Below are 16,544 nucleotides of genomic sequence, written 5' to 3'. Positions count from 1 at the left end.
TTTGGCTCTACATTTCATCACATATCTCATCCAATTTCTTTGAAAGCAACATCCAAGACAGAACAACTCATTATATCTGTGTACCATATGCACTTGAGGAGCACATCTATTATTCTGCTGGACGCAATTCATTTTTCTACATAAATTATCTCTTCAACCAACATATTGTTGTATTCCATTTTGTTAATTCCATTATTAATGAAAAGAAGAAAAAATGCTTCAAAAACTGCACACAAAGTATGAAGTAGGACTTCTTCAAACGCAGTTAAAATCTTCCTAAGAATGATCAAAATTGTTCAAAGATTAATACACAAAATAAAAGCCCAATACAAACAAATCCATTGATTACAGGAAGCTTGTTTGAGACTACAGTGCAGTCAAATAAACCAAAGCTCATGAACCAGCTGAAGATTTTCCTTCTCACCAGTGGGATGCTGGAAATAGAAGCCTTTGAGTGTCCCTTCCAGCTCAAACCATTCTATGATTCTATATCACCCTAAACTTACCAACTGTCTTTAAGCTTCAGGAGAGAAGTGACCTGAGCCTGAGTCAACTCTTTATGCATCAGCTGAATTCAAATTAAATGCCCATATTGATGAAGAAAGAGCACTGGTTGTCTATATCCTGCATGTGCATGGCTTAGCAGGCCAGAAAGCACAGCACAGACACAGAAAAGCAGCAGCCCCACTCAGTTTCACACTGAGGTGTGTGTACATTTTTTGTATTGATGTGGGTGAATCTACCCTGACACACAGAGGATAAAAAGTGAGGTTAGTACAGAACACAGAAGCCCAGTTGCAGGCTCCATTCACGTCTTAATTGTTACCACATGTAAGACACATCCCTAAATGACCATCTGTCTCTACAGACCTCCATTTTAATTTATCCCAGCCCACTCAGCTTCCCAAATGACTGAGTGGCACTCAGTGAACTGCTTTTTAAAACATTTTCAGTCTACTTTCAATATAAATTTCTAGGCTTGTATATTTTTCCTTCCCATTAAAACTACATGCTACTCAAATCCTGCATAGAAAACAGAAATCTTAAATTTTCTTTAGCTATTTTATGAGACTGCTATAACTCAGAATTTTGCAAAATGAATTAATTTACCTGGGGCCCTGTCAAAAACACTAAGATGACCTATCAGAGTTAAGATCTTCCATTAAGGTTAAGTGTTCAGTACACCAGTGTTTTATAAAGTTTGCTATGGTCAATTAATACATTCAGTTGCCTTCCCATGGAGGCCTCAGTACTCTCTTCATTCAGCTAGGCTACTCAGCTTCAAGGCAAGTTCTCAGAAATTAAGAAATTCCAATTACTGATCATGTGGAAAACACACTACATGATTTTTTGATTACCTCAGAAAAATTCATTAACTGGACAGAGACAAACCCACTTCTCTAGCATTCAGCTGACCAAGAGATATAAATTTCTTATTCCTGCAATTGCTTTCACACACAGGAAACAACACTAAAAAGACTTTCAGTGTGTATAAACAATAGTTAAAAATTCACACTATCAAACCCTAGTATTTTATACACTTAATTCATCTACAGCTGTTTTCAGAGTGATCTAATCTTTATTTTATAACTCTCAATCATGGTCAAGCTTTAACTACATTTGTAAATTCTTCCAGCAGAAGCACCATAAACTCCCCAAATGGTGGAATTATTCAGCAGGTTGGTAGAACAGTCCATAATGACTGGGAAGTCCTTCAAGCACAGCACTTCACTCACTGACATGCAGGCATCACTAACACCACATAGGGCGTTTCTTGCACCCAATAACATTCACTATAGGTGCATCTACTTATTTTAAAGCCTCAGGCCAAGCTCCAGCTCTCCTTAACGATGAACAAAGTTCAGGTTTTGCTCCTCTACCACAAGATTATAGGTTTGTTTCAAATTAGAGAGTCATAGCAACTTGATGAGAGAATGATACTCCAAAAGGTCCTGTTGAGTAAGACTAAAGCACAACCTTCTGGTTTAACTTTTGGCACATGGACAAAGGTCCAGGTGCATGTTTACAACAGGCAAAATCACTCTATCAAAAAGGCATCCACCCAGATATCTCTGTACACATTGTACATGTGCTTTCAGCATACTTCAACTACAAGCAAAATGTCATCACTCCACCCAGTAGTTTCTCAGTTTGAGTCATGAGCCAATCATTGATTTCATATTAATGCCCAAGTCTGTAATTGCTTCCCAGGTTTATTATATGAACTGTGCTCTGCACCAGCTACATTGTATTAACTCCTCATTTCCCTCTGCTTTTCTCACAGGGAACACACAGGGAGTGTTTCAAAGAAACAGCTGCACTGCTATAAGAACAATCACACTATATCTTGCTCACTGCAAGACAAATGAGACAGTTTTAATAAGTACTTGTCAACTTTATTGATGAGTTATCTAATGGCATACACTCATCTGGACCCAATGAAGTAGCACCATTACTTGTAGGAACAAGTTCTATGTCATGAAGCAATTGAGATCATGACAGAAAAAAACAAGGCAGGACAGCTCTTTTTTGTTACCATCAAAGGTCAGGATTGGAGAACAAAAAGTAAATCAAATCAAATTGAAAAGGAGTACACAGAAAGGGAGAAAATTGCTTTGTATGCAACCAGGTTTGGCCTTCCACACAAACATTAAAGCTATGGAAAAAATAGTCATGATTTTTAAGATTCAAAGAGACATGAATTGCTTTCATATTTACAATATGCACAATATTCACTGATTCATTTTAAAGGAAGCAGCTATGCTGCAACTTGTTGCCTAATTAAATAGGATGAGAAAAACAGGAAGCTGTACTAAACTGCACATGAGTTCAGCAAACAGAGCAGGCTTTGCTGAAGTAAAGCAACACCATTACAGCTGTTTTAACCACAGAAAAAAAAATTTGCACAACCTGTCCTAGACATGGTGGAAAAAAGCAAGCAAGGAAGCATATGGAGCACTTCAAATGAAATGGGGAGACAGGGAAGGGCAGGAAGTGAATCTGAGGGTTTAAGTCAGCAGCAATGAGCGTCATTAAACCTGCAAACTGTCAGCAAAGAAAAAAGGGCATTTCTTCTCATGTTTTCTCTGCCAGTTTAAACAAGGTCTCCTTCCAAGCACTTCCTGTGAAAGCTTGGCAACAAAACTGCCACCAGAGGATAATAGACATTTTTTAAAAGGAGGATTTAGAGAGATCTAGCATCTCTTCCCTTGTAACTGTACTAGTGAGCAGACAATATTTGGGCACTTGGGCTTCTGCAAGTGACCCCACCCCAAAAGATTTTACTTCTCTGTATGCTTGAATCACATCACTTAAGGAATACCACCAATTTTCCAAATCTGTGAGCAGACAGTCCTGGTATCAAAACAGTGAAAAATAACTGAAGTAGGTCTTAACATCAAAGAGTCTCTTTAGGCTTCTTTCATCCCTCCCTGAAAGAGACTAGAGGTGGGAGAAGAAAAACCACAACCAACCAAAGGGCCAACAAAAAAAAAAAAAAAAAACCCACCACAAAACATCTCCTAAAAATGATGCCATTTTAAGTGCTGCAGCCATGACAATATACTAGAAAACTAAAATATATATCCATCTGCCTTGCAAAAGAATCAAAATTTTATTGTTTTGCCCAAGTAGCTTTCCCCAAATCAAATAATAAAAGTTTAATTTTGGCAAAGTCTCATATGAAGAACAATTTGCAAAAGAAATCAAGGCATCATTTATAAGGTTTGAAAAATGTAGTGTGTGAGGCCAGTTTTACAGTAAAAACAAACAGCTTTGTCAAAACATTTAAGGCAACTTCATTCAACTTTCTATTTCTAGTTAGTTATAAATTCTTGTCTGCTATAAACTCATTGTCTGTTTTAATACATTTCAACTTCATGACTAACACAGATAATATAAATACTTTTCCAAGATAAGAGATTGAACAACAGACATAGTCAGGATATCCCACTTGCATTGTCTTAGCATCGTCACACTTCATTTAACAATTTTCCCCACAATTTTGACATTTAGTGAGGCAAGAAAAATACAAAGCCAAAACACAACCAACAGCATCCAAGTATCTTAGATTTAAGCTACCTCCTTAGGAATTCTTACTTAAAAGTCATCCATTCCCACTGGTTTCACAAACACCATCACCATTGTATATTACATTATTAACACAGGGATGGACCATCATGGTCCTGCTCACTGACAATGTGGCACAGCCTGGCACAATTTTCACATTCTGTTATACTCATCCTGGCATCATTTAACTTTATTGAAATTCAACAGTTTCATAAACAGACAATTAACAAACAGTTTTTGAAGGTTGTAAACAGGCACTCTGTCATCACTGAACAAAAGCATCCTAAGCTTTTAACATCACCTTTAAATTTTTCTAACAGCTGTCTTCATTACCTCACTACACACTGCAGAGAACATCTCAACTACTTTCAAGCCTATGACACTGACATGTACAAGTACTGATTAGAATGGTTTTGTTTGTTTGGCATGAGCATTGCATTCTTGTAGTTTGACTGTCATGTGTTTTTTATGCCACCAGCCTTGACTTCTATAAGGCCTAGGACAGGGTCACACACAACATCCTTGTCACTCATCAGGGAGACACAGGTTTGATGGATACAGGTTGGATGACAAGCAATTGGCTCAATGACCACATCCAAAGTGTTTGAATTGATGGCTCAACTTCCTGCACCTGGGTCCAGGTAATTCCCTCTATCAAAAGGCTGGGGGATGAATGGATTGAGAGAAGCAGTGTCAAGAAGGCCTTGAGGATTCTGGTTGTCAAAAAAAAAAAATTAAAAAAAAAATCAGACATGAGCCAGCAATGTGCAGTTGCCAATTGTACCCTTGGCTGCACAAGGAAAAGCATGGCCAGCAGGCTGAAGGAGGTGAGGCCCCTGAAGAAGAACCTGCAGTTCTGGGCCCCCAACATCAGAGGGACATGGATCTGCTGGAGCAAGTCCAGAGGACAGTCACAAACATGATCAGAGGGCTGGAGCACCTCTCCTATGAAAGCAATCTGAGGGCACTGGGCTTGTTAAGTCTGGAGAAGAGAAGCTCCAGGGGAACCTTATAGCACCTTCCATTACCTATAGGAGGCTACAACAGAGCTGGAGACTTATTCCAACAAGAGCACGTAGTGGTAAGACAAGGAGGAATGGCTTCAAACTGAAATATAGTAGGTTTAGATTAGCCATTAGGAAAAAATTCCTTATATTCCATGATTTTAGAAAATGAGGTTTTCAAAACCTAATCAAAATAGGATATCTAAATCCTAGTACAGTCTCACAAGAAGACACAACTCTCCCAACAAACAAAACCTGCTATATTTTATTCTTTCCTGCCTCCCCCATCCCTAGTAAATCTTTTCTGTAGCACTTCAGAAAAACCAAGTTTTATATTAAGGACATTTCTTCAGGTATATTTCCCTCTTTAGTCCAAAATTCTTGCTTTGAGGAAAAAAAAAATCAAAAGATAATTTACCTGAAAAGTAAAAATATATTACAAGAAGAAAGGAAATTATTATAATAAATTCAAGGTGGGAGCTCTAGAATTCAAAATTCCTACAAAGAAAAGTTAATAATAAAAATTAACCCAGCAGAGACATAGTTCAGCTCTAATATAGTTATAACTTCACAGAATATATTAGCTTTCTAGAAGTACAGATTGGTCATTTAAAAAGAATTACATAACTTGCCAACATTCAATAACTATTCAAACTATTCCTAAAAATCACACAAAGCCCCAAATTTGATAAGCTTTTTAACTACACTTTTGCAGAGGTGAGAGTAGTATCCCATTTTCTCTATTAAAGCAGTCTCCCACTGAAAGAAAAAAAATATCAATTTTCTTACACTGGTTTTATTAGGTTTAAATATGCTGTTTTTCCAAGAATAAGCTCACTATAAACTCCTACCTGAAAATACAAAAACACATTCATGAAACTAAACAACCACTTTACTCTGCCTCCTTATGTTCTAAAAGATTAAATCATGCAGTCCAAACAATTTTAAGGAGCCTACTTCTACAGTCAAGTGGAGTTTTGAATGTCTCTGAGGACAAGAGGTTTCACATTCTCTCTGAGCACTTGTTCACCAGATTCATGGTTCAAAACAAACAAGCCCCCAAAATAATAATAATAGAAAACCACAAATACACCCCCTCAAAACCTTCTCAAAAGCAATCAGAATTTCTACTCTATCAGTTTTCTGCCTTTACATATACTACATATTTGAGAAATCAATATGACCTTCCCTTAGTCTCTTGTCTAAGGCTGAAGAAGTCTGGTTTTCCCTCATTAAGTGATGTGCTCTAGGCCCTTCATCACCTTGGTGATCCTCACTTGGACTTGTGGCATGTATTTCATGTATTGGTGAACCTCAAACACAGTACTTTAGATGTGGCCTCACAGCTCCTGACAGGGGGGAAGAACCACAATCTTCCAGCTGCAACTTTATTAGCACAGCCCAGTACATGGCTGGCCTTTGTCACTGTGAAGCCACACTCAACAGCCCATCCACCTGGGTCCAAGGTTCTTCCTCAGAAAGCTGTCCTCTGGCCAGCCTGTACTGCTGCACATGGCAGCTCCATCCCTCCCCGGGGCAGGATTTCATATTTCTCCTCAATGAGTCACGCAAGGCTCCTCCTGTGTCAGGCCACTTCTCCAGGTCCCACTGAAGGGTGACTGCTGCCAGCACACTGAACAACTTGGGATGATCAAATAAACCTGATGAGATCACACTCAAGCCCACCATCCACCCAATTAAGAGATACCAAATGGCTCTAATCCCAAAACTGATCCTGGAAGGCACCAGTGCCACTTGCAACCTGATGCCAGCTGGACTTGGCTTCATTGGTCCTCATCCTCTGTGTTGGCCACCCAGGCCATGTCCCACCCAGCCTGCAGATCCCTGACCTGGTCCATCTCTCACAGCTGCGACAGAAGGCTCCCAGAGCACACCATGCCTAAGGTCTGACAGTCCTACAGACTCGTTTAGCAAGAGTTACCTCCAGCACCATACTGATTTTTAGCTCTTAACCAAGACAAAACCAAGAAATTAAAAGACTCTTCTGGCATTGTAAGTTTCTATTTCTGCATCAGAAAGAGTTTTATATTTCTTCTGTTAAGAAATGTAACAAGAAGGATAAAACACGAAAGGTCAAGATAGAGATGGCTATTTAGAAGAAAGAAAAAGCATTCATTTTCCAGTTTAACCACAGCAACAGCACAACTTCAGGCCTCTCTTTTCACCACTGACTAAGAGAGACAAGAAGGCCACATGCACCCACATGCACATCTATGTGTGTAAAGGGGGAAATGAAATCCTTACATTTTGTTGCTTTTTCACAGGATCATTAAAGGATCCATAATCACCACAATCAAGCCCACTGTAATCCAAAATCTTACTTGTCAAAACGCTTATACAAAAGCTCAGCATTAGCCCACTGATAGCAATATTTACAACCCATTACATACAGCCATAGATAAATACTACAGATCAACACTCTCTCTTTAGAAATATAAAGTAACTGTTTGTTGCACTTCTCAGCAGGGAATGGACTTCCAGCTGCACTCCTTCAGGAAAGGAAACTCATGCCATTATCTCAGGGCTTTTCCTTTGTACTCACCAATAAACTTTAGACCTCTTGGCCAGTATCAAACAAACCTGGCTGAACAGTCTCTAAGAGAAGTACCAAAATATGCTGCTAACTGGACTCTGAAAAGTTTTCCATGAGATATAAAAACTCTATGAGTTGAGAGTCCTTTTCTTAGAACATGCTTATATTGCCTATATTGCCTACCTTTGCACTTGAAACAATACTGATAATTAGCATTCTCAGCTTGATTCTGCCTAATGGTTTTATTGCAAGGCACTATTCCATTCAAAATGAGATGCTGTGATCTTTCTTACAATTATCCTCTGTAAATTTGCTTCACATCTGCTGTTTAAAATTATTAAAAGCCATCTTTATTCATATTGTTACAAATCATAAAGACAGTTATGAAAATTGAGTTTTACTCTTTGTACTAAGAAACATACTGGAAATTAAATCAACTAATCTCATTTTGTTCTGGATCATTCACGTGCAGTCCTTCAGTGACACCCTGCTGAAATACAAACATGGCTTTGTGGGCTGTTTCCCCCTCTCTGTTTTCTTCAAAGTACTTTTTTATTGCTTTTTAACTATGGAAGGTGTCTCCACAGGACTCAAACCTAAACATTAAACTCAGCTTCAAGTCGTGTCACTTTAAGTGTCTCCCCTCCATCAGGGCCAAGTTCCCATGACTACATGGTACACACTCTGTCAGGGCTTATCTGCACAGCATACTGAACAGAGTGCACCAAAGAGCACTTTCACAGCTTCCTAACTGATGGGTAAACATGAAGAAGCCTCTTGGGAGTTCAAAACAAGAAGCAATACTTCCCCAAAAAACATATGAGGTACCAAATGCACTAAGTACTTTCATAAATATGCCTAAAATGAATACAAATTGTCAAAAGGCAAAGCTAATTCAACTGCCATGACTGAAAATTTGAGCTACTAGAGAGTATTTCTTATTTTTCCTAACATCAGTCACATTTAAGTAAAAGGAGATTGCCTGCTTATTACAGACGAATGCTTTGACTGCTATCAAATGAAGGGTAAAACTGATTACACACTAAATGAATAAATACTGTAGCATGCAAATATAAAAGCATCCTCAGCTGCATTTTAAATACAATACACTGCTGTCAACTCCATCTGCATTACATTTTCAGTACTGTGATTGGGAGTCACCCATGTGCTCTCACTGTGGCCTCTGTATTTCAGAATGCTCACATGCCCATCTTTACATCTCTGTTGCAATTTGTCATTCATTGCAAAAGCAGCAATAATTATCCTGAGTTTTATTACCTACACAAATAAATTTTTCTTATCCGTTATTTTTAGGACAGTTTGCTATCAAAAGCCTATTTCCTCAAAAACTGAAGATTGCTTGTGGTCTGTTACATAAAAAAACAGCTCTGAAGCACAAAGCTCTCTATGATGCAAGACTGCTTCTAACTGCCATAAGTAATAATTTACAAGGTTAGGAAGAGCTGAGTTTAAGTCTAATGCTGCTGGAGCTCCTTGGATTCACCTCCTAAAAATAAAAATATATTTTAATTAAAAAATGGAGAAATGCAAAGAATAGGATGTTATAATTTATTTGTTGCAATTATATAGAAGTGATGCTTCAAAAGAAATTAGGTGATAGAAATTTTTTCTATTATTTATTTCTCTTGACACACACACAAAATAGATCCTACTCATTATCACAGCCCAGGGTAATGAACAAAGTCTATGCACAATACCAGCAAAAGTTGCTACAGAATGGAAATGCTCCTGTTCTCATGCATGGTTTCAGCTGCCTCCCTTGATAGAACACTTTGTCACTGGAGAAGGATCTTGGGGTGGAAAAATGTATGAAATCACCACAGAAGATCTGATGTTATGGCAGTTTCAGTGCTACACAAGTTTCAACAAAATTATAAGGAGGAAAAATGCTGTCCCCTCATCCTCATGCCAAGTCCCTCCTCACAGTAGAATAAGAAATAAATGCATAAACTGAAGCCCACAGGGAAAGATACATATGGGAAACTGTGAAAATGATTCATACACAACACATTTTGAAAGAAAAATTTTTTAAAAGGCAAAGCAAAAAAAGTAACAACCCCATACTTTCCCTTTTCCCATCTCTAATCTTAGAGATGTATCCATGACATGAAGAAGAACATGAGAAATCTCCTCCTTTCAAGCTTTTTTAGTTTACACCAGACTTGCACCAAGAACAACCAAATGTGTATAAGGCTGAGCAGGAGCCAGACAGCCATTCTTTTAGTGATGTATATGCACACATCTGTTATAGGACCAGCCCAGACTGACAGACTGCTGTGCTCAGGCAGATCAGCACTGTGAGAAACAAAATGAGCAACAATCATTCCAGGAATAGTGTTGGTTTGGGTTTTTTTTTAATTAAAAACCAAAACATAACAAAACCAAAACCAAAACCTGAAAGCAAAATTCAAATGTATCTGCAGCCAATCTAATTGTCAGAAAACACATTTTGAGTTTCAGCTTCTCACTCAAGTGAAAAAGAAAGAAAGAAATAACATTAATCATTTAAGATGTTCAAGTATTAGAGAAGTACAACAGCAAAACAGGCATTAAACTGCAAAATCAGCATCATCCCAACTGAAGCTATTCTTTATTTTATCATCAGCTTCTAGCTGTCCCTTCATATCTACCAGCCTGACTAAAGAGAATTTAAATATTTAAGCTTAATCTCTGTCTCCAGACAGTCCTGCACAACATCTGCTACTTTAAGAGAAAGACTCAGAACTGCCTGGTCATGATAACTGAGCTATCCCTTGAGTGCAAAGATGTCCTTTCAGCTGGAGCTGGGACACAGCAGAATGATAATCAAGACAGTCTTGTGGTGATCCCACATGTGCACTACTTATTCTCAGAACAGATGTCATCATTCTCTAAAAATTCCAGCTAGCTCACAAAGTAATATTAACTCAATGATTAAAATCAACTTTTCAAAATCTATTTGAGTAACACAAATCATGGAGCTTCTGTGGATATAAAAGCATGTCTGGTCAAAACAAAGCAGAGGCTGTATTTTAAGAGACTGTATCAGTGATCTGTCTGTATTCACTATTTAGGCTTTTTACTTAAAAAAAGTAATTAGCCATCCATTTACATATGCAATAATTCCCTCTTCATATGATCCTTACAGATTCATATAATGGTTTGGGTCAGAAGAGACCTTAAAGAGCACCAAGCTCGACCCCCTGCCATGGGCAGGGACACCTTGCCCTGGGCCACACTGCTCCAGGTCCCATCCACTTCCAGGGATGGGGCACCCACAGCTCCTCTGGGCAGCCTGGGCCACTGTCTCACCACTCTCACAGTAAAGAATTTCTTCCCTATATCTAATTCAGTTTGAAGCCATTCCCTCCTGTCCAGACACTCCACACCCTTGTAAATGTCCCTCTCCAACTCTCTTGCAACCACCCTTAGGCCCTGGGAGGCTGCTCTAAGGCCTCCCCAGAGCCTTCTCTTCTGGAGGCTGAAAACTCCAATTCTCTCAGCCCTTCTAAAGAGCAAAGGTGTTGCATTACAAAAAAAACCTCCCACCTGCATGCAGAAATATGTTAAAAACATATTTTTTACATTAATGTCAGATCATGCTGAAGAAATCAACAGAAAGGAGTACAGATTGCAAATTTTCTCAAATTCGACCTATAGTACAATATAATGGTTGTTTCTCCCTCTGAGTTTGAGAAAAAACCCTATTATTTTAGCAATAGAATGATCTTGAAAATGTGTGTTTACTTGGAGGCAATTACACAACACTCATTCTCTAAAAAAAATATTATAAAACAATCTTGCAGCTTTTGTTAACTACTGTTAAAGAGGCCTAAGCCTGGCTAGAAATATGGCAGGGTCTTTTTTTTTATTTTGGTGTGACTGGATGATAAAAATCAAAGCTTGGTCTCTTGAAAGGAGAGAAAATCTTCGTAAATTTCAGTAGTTTTAAACAATGCAACTTGCAAATCTTTGTAAATTTCAGTAGTTTTGAACAATATAGCATTAAACCTTCCTATTCAATAAACCGCTATAGAGTAGCATGTTCTTTCTACTGTCTTTGATTAATATTATGGCAGATTTAAATAAAGTTTGGGTGGAAGATTTTCTTTTGTTTTGTCTGTTGCTTTAATAAGTTGAGAACAGCGAAGTCCTTTGGAGGAGCACTCCCATGGTTCTCATTTTGTGAGGTATGCCTTTGTGCTTTGTTAGGCCTTCCACTGAAAACTTACTGAATGCAAACTCATCAGAATCAGTAAACATGCCTGCTCTGATTTTTCAGTTGAAACTTGTTCCAAAATTGCATATAACTGGATCCAAAATCTCCTCTGAAAATGAATTAAATAGGAAAAAGAGTGGTAACTAGGAGATAATATGTAGCAATTCACCCAGCTGAACATACTGCCCCTCTACTGATGGACAAGCAAGTGAGAAATTCAGAAAATTAGTCCATCACCTCTTATTATTTCAGAAAACTTGTTAGTTGTGATGCAGGAACAGTAAGTTCACCATTTTTTAATAACTTCACAGAACCAGGTAATGACATCCACACAAAACCACTTTTTTTTTGTCACATCCTTTATGAAAAGGTTTTTCTTATCTAGCTACTGATCTGAGCTACAGCAGGAACTACACTGGACTCAGAAGCTGGAAAACAGAGCTAACTTTCATTAAATCTGTTTAATTTCCCTTGCATTTCTGTTCAAACAGTTCCAGTTTGCAAGGTTGCTTAGAATAAAGAAAATAACTAGTTAATCCACAAACTAGCCCATAGTCGCAGAGGTAGGTGCAGGTTGTGCCGAATTAAATTAGGTGTAAAACAAGCTCAGCTCCTCCAGGCAGCAGCGCCATAACAGCACGGAGCCTGCCACTGCCTGCAAGAGCCCAGATGCAACATCCAGTTAAAAACCAAACAGCTGCAAGGAGGGAACCATCCCCTTTGCCTTAACACAGCAGGCTCACCACTGAAGTTCAGGAGCTGCTTGAGGAGTTCTTAGGTCACTCACAACACATCAACAACAGCAGCAGGAGCTGCAGAACACCCACTTCAACCACTGGTTTTAATCCCGTGTTTCACAGAACTCACTGCTTTAGGTAAGCAGGTGTAGAGAAACCAGCCCAGCTCGAAAGCAGCAGCAGCAAAACTGTGTCTTCAGTGTAATTGGAGCTTGCATGCACAAAGACTCCAAAGGAGCCTTTTGGTAGCCACATCCTGACTGTATTTCCCCAATGCAAATTATTAACTATAAATTTGGGAGAGTTGCAGATTTTTTGCACATGTTACAGTAGAGCCTGTTTAAATCTTTTTTCCCACCAAATACAGCTTTTTTGTATTTACAGATAATAAAAAATAATGCAAAACAAGTCCAGTTTAAACTGCAATCAGTTCAAATAGGGCACATAAAACAGTTATACAAACAAAAGAAATTCAAAGAAGAGCAACACAAGCAACAGAAGTACCCACCATTCTTTATTCCTCGATTTATAGTCAAATCCAACATAAAAACTTCTAAAATACACACAGTCCACACAAATAGTGCAGAACACTGTGTATTTATCTTATATATTTTGTTTCTTTTTGGAAAGGCATTATCACATTCAGCCTGCACTGATGTATCTCCCAAACCATGAAAGCATTACACTGTATTCTTACCCTAGAAGTAAGTTGCCAATGATGACAAAATATATATTATTTAACTCTGTGCATGCTGTCAAGTGTACTAATAAGCATATCAATGTCTGTACCTATTCCACATAGTTAAGAACAGGGGGCAGCAATTCTGTCAAACACTAACCTAACAGGTTGATTCTTGAGAAATCTATCAGTGGCCATGGCTTAGTTACAAGAGAAAAGAAAAACCAAACCAGTTACAATTATGGAAAAGTTACAGATGTTAATCTAGGTTACATAATAAAAATAAAATAGATAATTCTAAATGTGAACTTACTCTTGTCCGTTGCCACAGTTTTGAACATAGACAGTTTTTCTATTAAAACTTCAGCTGATCTGAATCATGTGGCATTATATTTCCATACCCAAGACTATCAAGCAAAAACCATAATTAAATAATTAATACTCTTTCCTTGCATACCAAATGTTTTGCTCATGCCAACACATTCAGCAGAACTAAAAGACTCTATTAAATCCATCTCCTAGATACGCACTGGCTCCTGAAGAATCGACAAATACTTGATGAACTGAGTGTATAATCCAAACCAACAACTAACTGCAACCTCTGCAACAATAGCAAAAATCTGTCTTCTTTCAGTGGCGTCATGCTTGGACCTTCAAGCAAGCAAAAGGCAAGAGAAGAGTTGTACACTGTCTTCTTTTAAAGTCATTTGGAAGACATTTCCTCATAACCACTGACCTAGTCCATAGGAAATCACTCTGAAACCTCAAATAGGAAGCAGTGGACTGATATTCCTTGGAAACCAGCTCTGGAAGTTTACCCATTTTCATGCTCCTAGTTCTTGACAGCAGAGCAGGGTGAACATTTAAATGACGCTCATAACAAGCATGAAAAACCCCAGCACTGAGGCTTCAAGGTTGAAGCGCTGAGACCGTATAATCTCTTCTGCTGCATTATTTTGCTCCTCTCCTTCCACCAATTCTGTTTTCATATTATTTCCTTCACTCCACATTCATCTCTTCATCCTTACCTCATTTCTTAAACCAAGTCTCCCTTGGCAGATTTCTGCAGCCAGAGTTCTGTGCTTACTTGATGTAATGAGTGGCTGGGGAAAACCTCTACTAATGCTCTCAAACAAAACTCACCCTTCATCTTCCCTCTGAAAATCCCAACATTCACGCATTTTTTTTCTACTGCAACAACTGACAACACTGAAAACACCAAGAAGTACCACAGCAACATTTAAGTTCAGACAACTGCTTTACGCACTAATCTTTGAGACGCCGGAGCAGGAAAGCTTTCTGTAACTAGCTCAACACAAGGGCAAAGTCCCACAATTAAAAGAGCAGATTACATGCATACCAACGCCTCTGGCTCCTGTGGATTTGGGCGGGTGGTGCTGCCCCGTCCCTGATGCTCTCTCAAAGGCGTACAGAAAAAAAATTAATAAAAAGGAACAAAAAAGAGGGAAAATTATAAAAACCAGGGGATAGGGCTTGGGGTGTGGACGATTTACCTCTTCCAGCAGCGTGACCGTGTTCCTGCAGTTCTGCAAGCGGGTGGTGAAGCTGGAGGTGGTCGGGGAGTTGTAATCCTCTGTGGTCTCGGCGATGAACTCCGACACGGTGATCTGGTCCGGCATGATCCTGCCCCACCGGTAAAGCCCAGGAGAAGGCGGGCACACAGATCCGGAGAGAGAAGAAGCCAAGTTTCGAGGGGAAAGGTGGGGGGGAAAAAATAAGAAAACGAAAAAAAAAAAAAAAAAAAAAGGAGAGGGAAGAAGATGTTAACAGCCAGCAGAGACTCGCAGCATCAAAGCACCAGAGCCGCAGAGGGAGGCTGAAGCTTCGCCCTCTACATCCAGCCTCTCCCCGGCCGCCCCCTCCTCCTCCTCCGGGCAGGAGGTGAAGGGGGAGAGGCCCCCGCAGGCGCCCCTCGCTCGGCCCCGCCGGTGGGGAGCGCTCCCGCGGCCGCCTCCGAGCAGCCCAGCTCGGCCCCGCCGCGGCGCTGCGGGGAGGGCGGCGGGAGGGGAGCGGCGACCGCGCCGGGCTCAGCCCCTTTCCCCACCCGCGCCGACCCCCCCACGCCCCCCGGTCCGGCCGCTGCTCCCGCCGGCGTCGAGCACTGACTTGTGCGGGCTCGGGCTGCGCCCCCCGGGCGGGGGAGGCGGGGCCGGGCCGGGCGCGGCGGGGCCGCGGGGCCGCGCTGACGGGCACCGCGCACGGGCACGCGCCGCCCGCCGCCGCTACGCGCGACAACGAGGAAGCGGCTCCGCGCAGGCGCGGCCGGCGCTCCCCTCCCCCGGCCCCGCGGTTTCTGAGGGGGGGAGGCTGCCACTCTTTCGTTTTCTTATCATAAAAAAGGGTTTTTTTGGTGGGAGCTGACAAGGTCGGGGGGTGCTGGACAGCGGTTCTGTCCCTAAGCGGGAGAATGAGCTTCCTGTGCCTCTGGCAGCGGGGAGGGACCCTGCCCGCCTCGGGCTGCGGCTCCGCTCCCGCTCCAGGGAACCCCCAGGGCGAGTCGGAGGCTCTCTTGTTTCTTTATTTCCCTTCCGTGAGTCCGTCACGGGCGGTCGGAGCCCATCCGCCGGTGATGTACAGCCGGGTATTCGTGCAGCTGAGGGAGCCACCCCTCTCGGCAGCCTTGACTGCATAGGTTTTTACTCTCCTTAGTCTTAGTTAATTTTTAAGAAGTCCTGCTATGATTTAGAGAAGCCCTTGAAGTTGCTACTGCCGATTTTGCGTTACAAGCTCTATGCCTGAGCCCTGCCGGAGCAGAGCTGTCTCGGTGCTGCCGTGGCCGGGTCGCGCAGCCCAGCGCGGTGCCCCAGAGCAGCGCTGGCCCGAACCTGAACCGCGGGCTCACAGCTCTGTGTCCACTCACAAACAGTATTTCTGAATAGTTAACATCTCCTTTATCCATTGTTATATCACGTAACTCAGGGAACTGACAGACAGACAGACCCCCCTTTTTTTTTTTTTTTTTTTTTCTTAAAGCTTAGGTTTGAGGTCCCATATGTTCATTTCTAAAGAAGGCTCAGTCTCAGGAGGCTCAAGTAATTGTGGTCATCTGCTGCATCAGTGTGATTTATTTAGCCTTACTGTGTGATTACCTCCTCCTTATATTTGGGATTCTCTCCACATAAGCTGGGCCATTCAGGAATGGTAAATATTCTCAAATCTGAACAATTGAGAATGAGCAATATTATATGGCTGTATCCATTTCAAAAGATTTTATGTTCTCTGCATAAGTACCTGCCACATTACAATGTGGTTAGGCTTGTAC

General features: G+C 40.7%; 1 protein-coding gene across 6 annotated transcripts in view; it reads right to left on the bottom strand.

Moving 5' to 3' along the window:
- Positions 1-16,544, bottom strand: part of ASAP1 (ArfGAP with SH3 domain, ankyrin repeat and PH domain 1) — a 123,493-nt gene that overhangs the window by 97,857 nt on the left and 9,092 nt on the right. For 5 of the 6 annotated variants that reach the window (XM_054270166.1, XM_054270185.1, XM_054270182.1 and 2 more), the window contains exon 2: positions 14,776-14,905. In XM_054270166.1, coding sequence (XP_054126141.1) covers positions 14,776-14,905 — 130 coding nt within the window. Of the gene's footprint in view, positions 1-14,775; positions 14,906-15,388; positions 15,443-16,544 lie in introns of those variants that run through there. The other variant, XM_054270181.1, reaches the window with a different exon arrangement.

The sequence above is a fragment of the Melozone crissalis genome, unplaced genomic scaffold (assembly GCF_028551555.1).
Source record: "Melozone crissalis strain CALT ecotype California unplaced genomic scaffold, PUWL_Pcris_2 ptg000002l_1, whole genome shotgun sequence".
Classification (NCBI taxonomy): Eukaryota; Metazoa; Chordata; class Aves; order Passeriformes; family Passerellidae; genus Melozone; species Melozone crissalis.
This window is presented reverse-complemented; position numbering and strand designations above follow the sequence as displayed.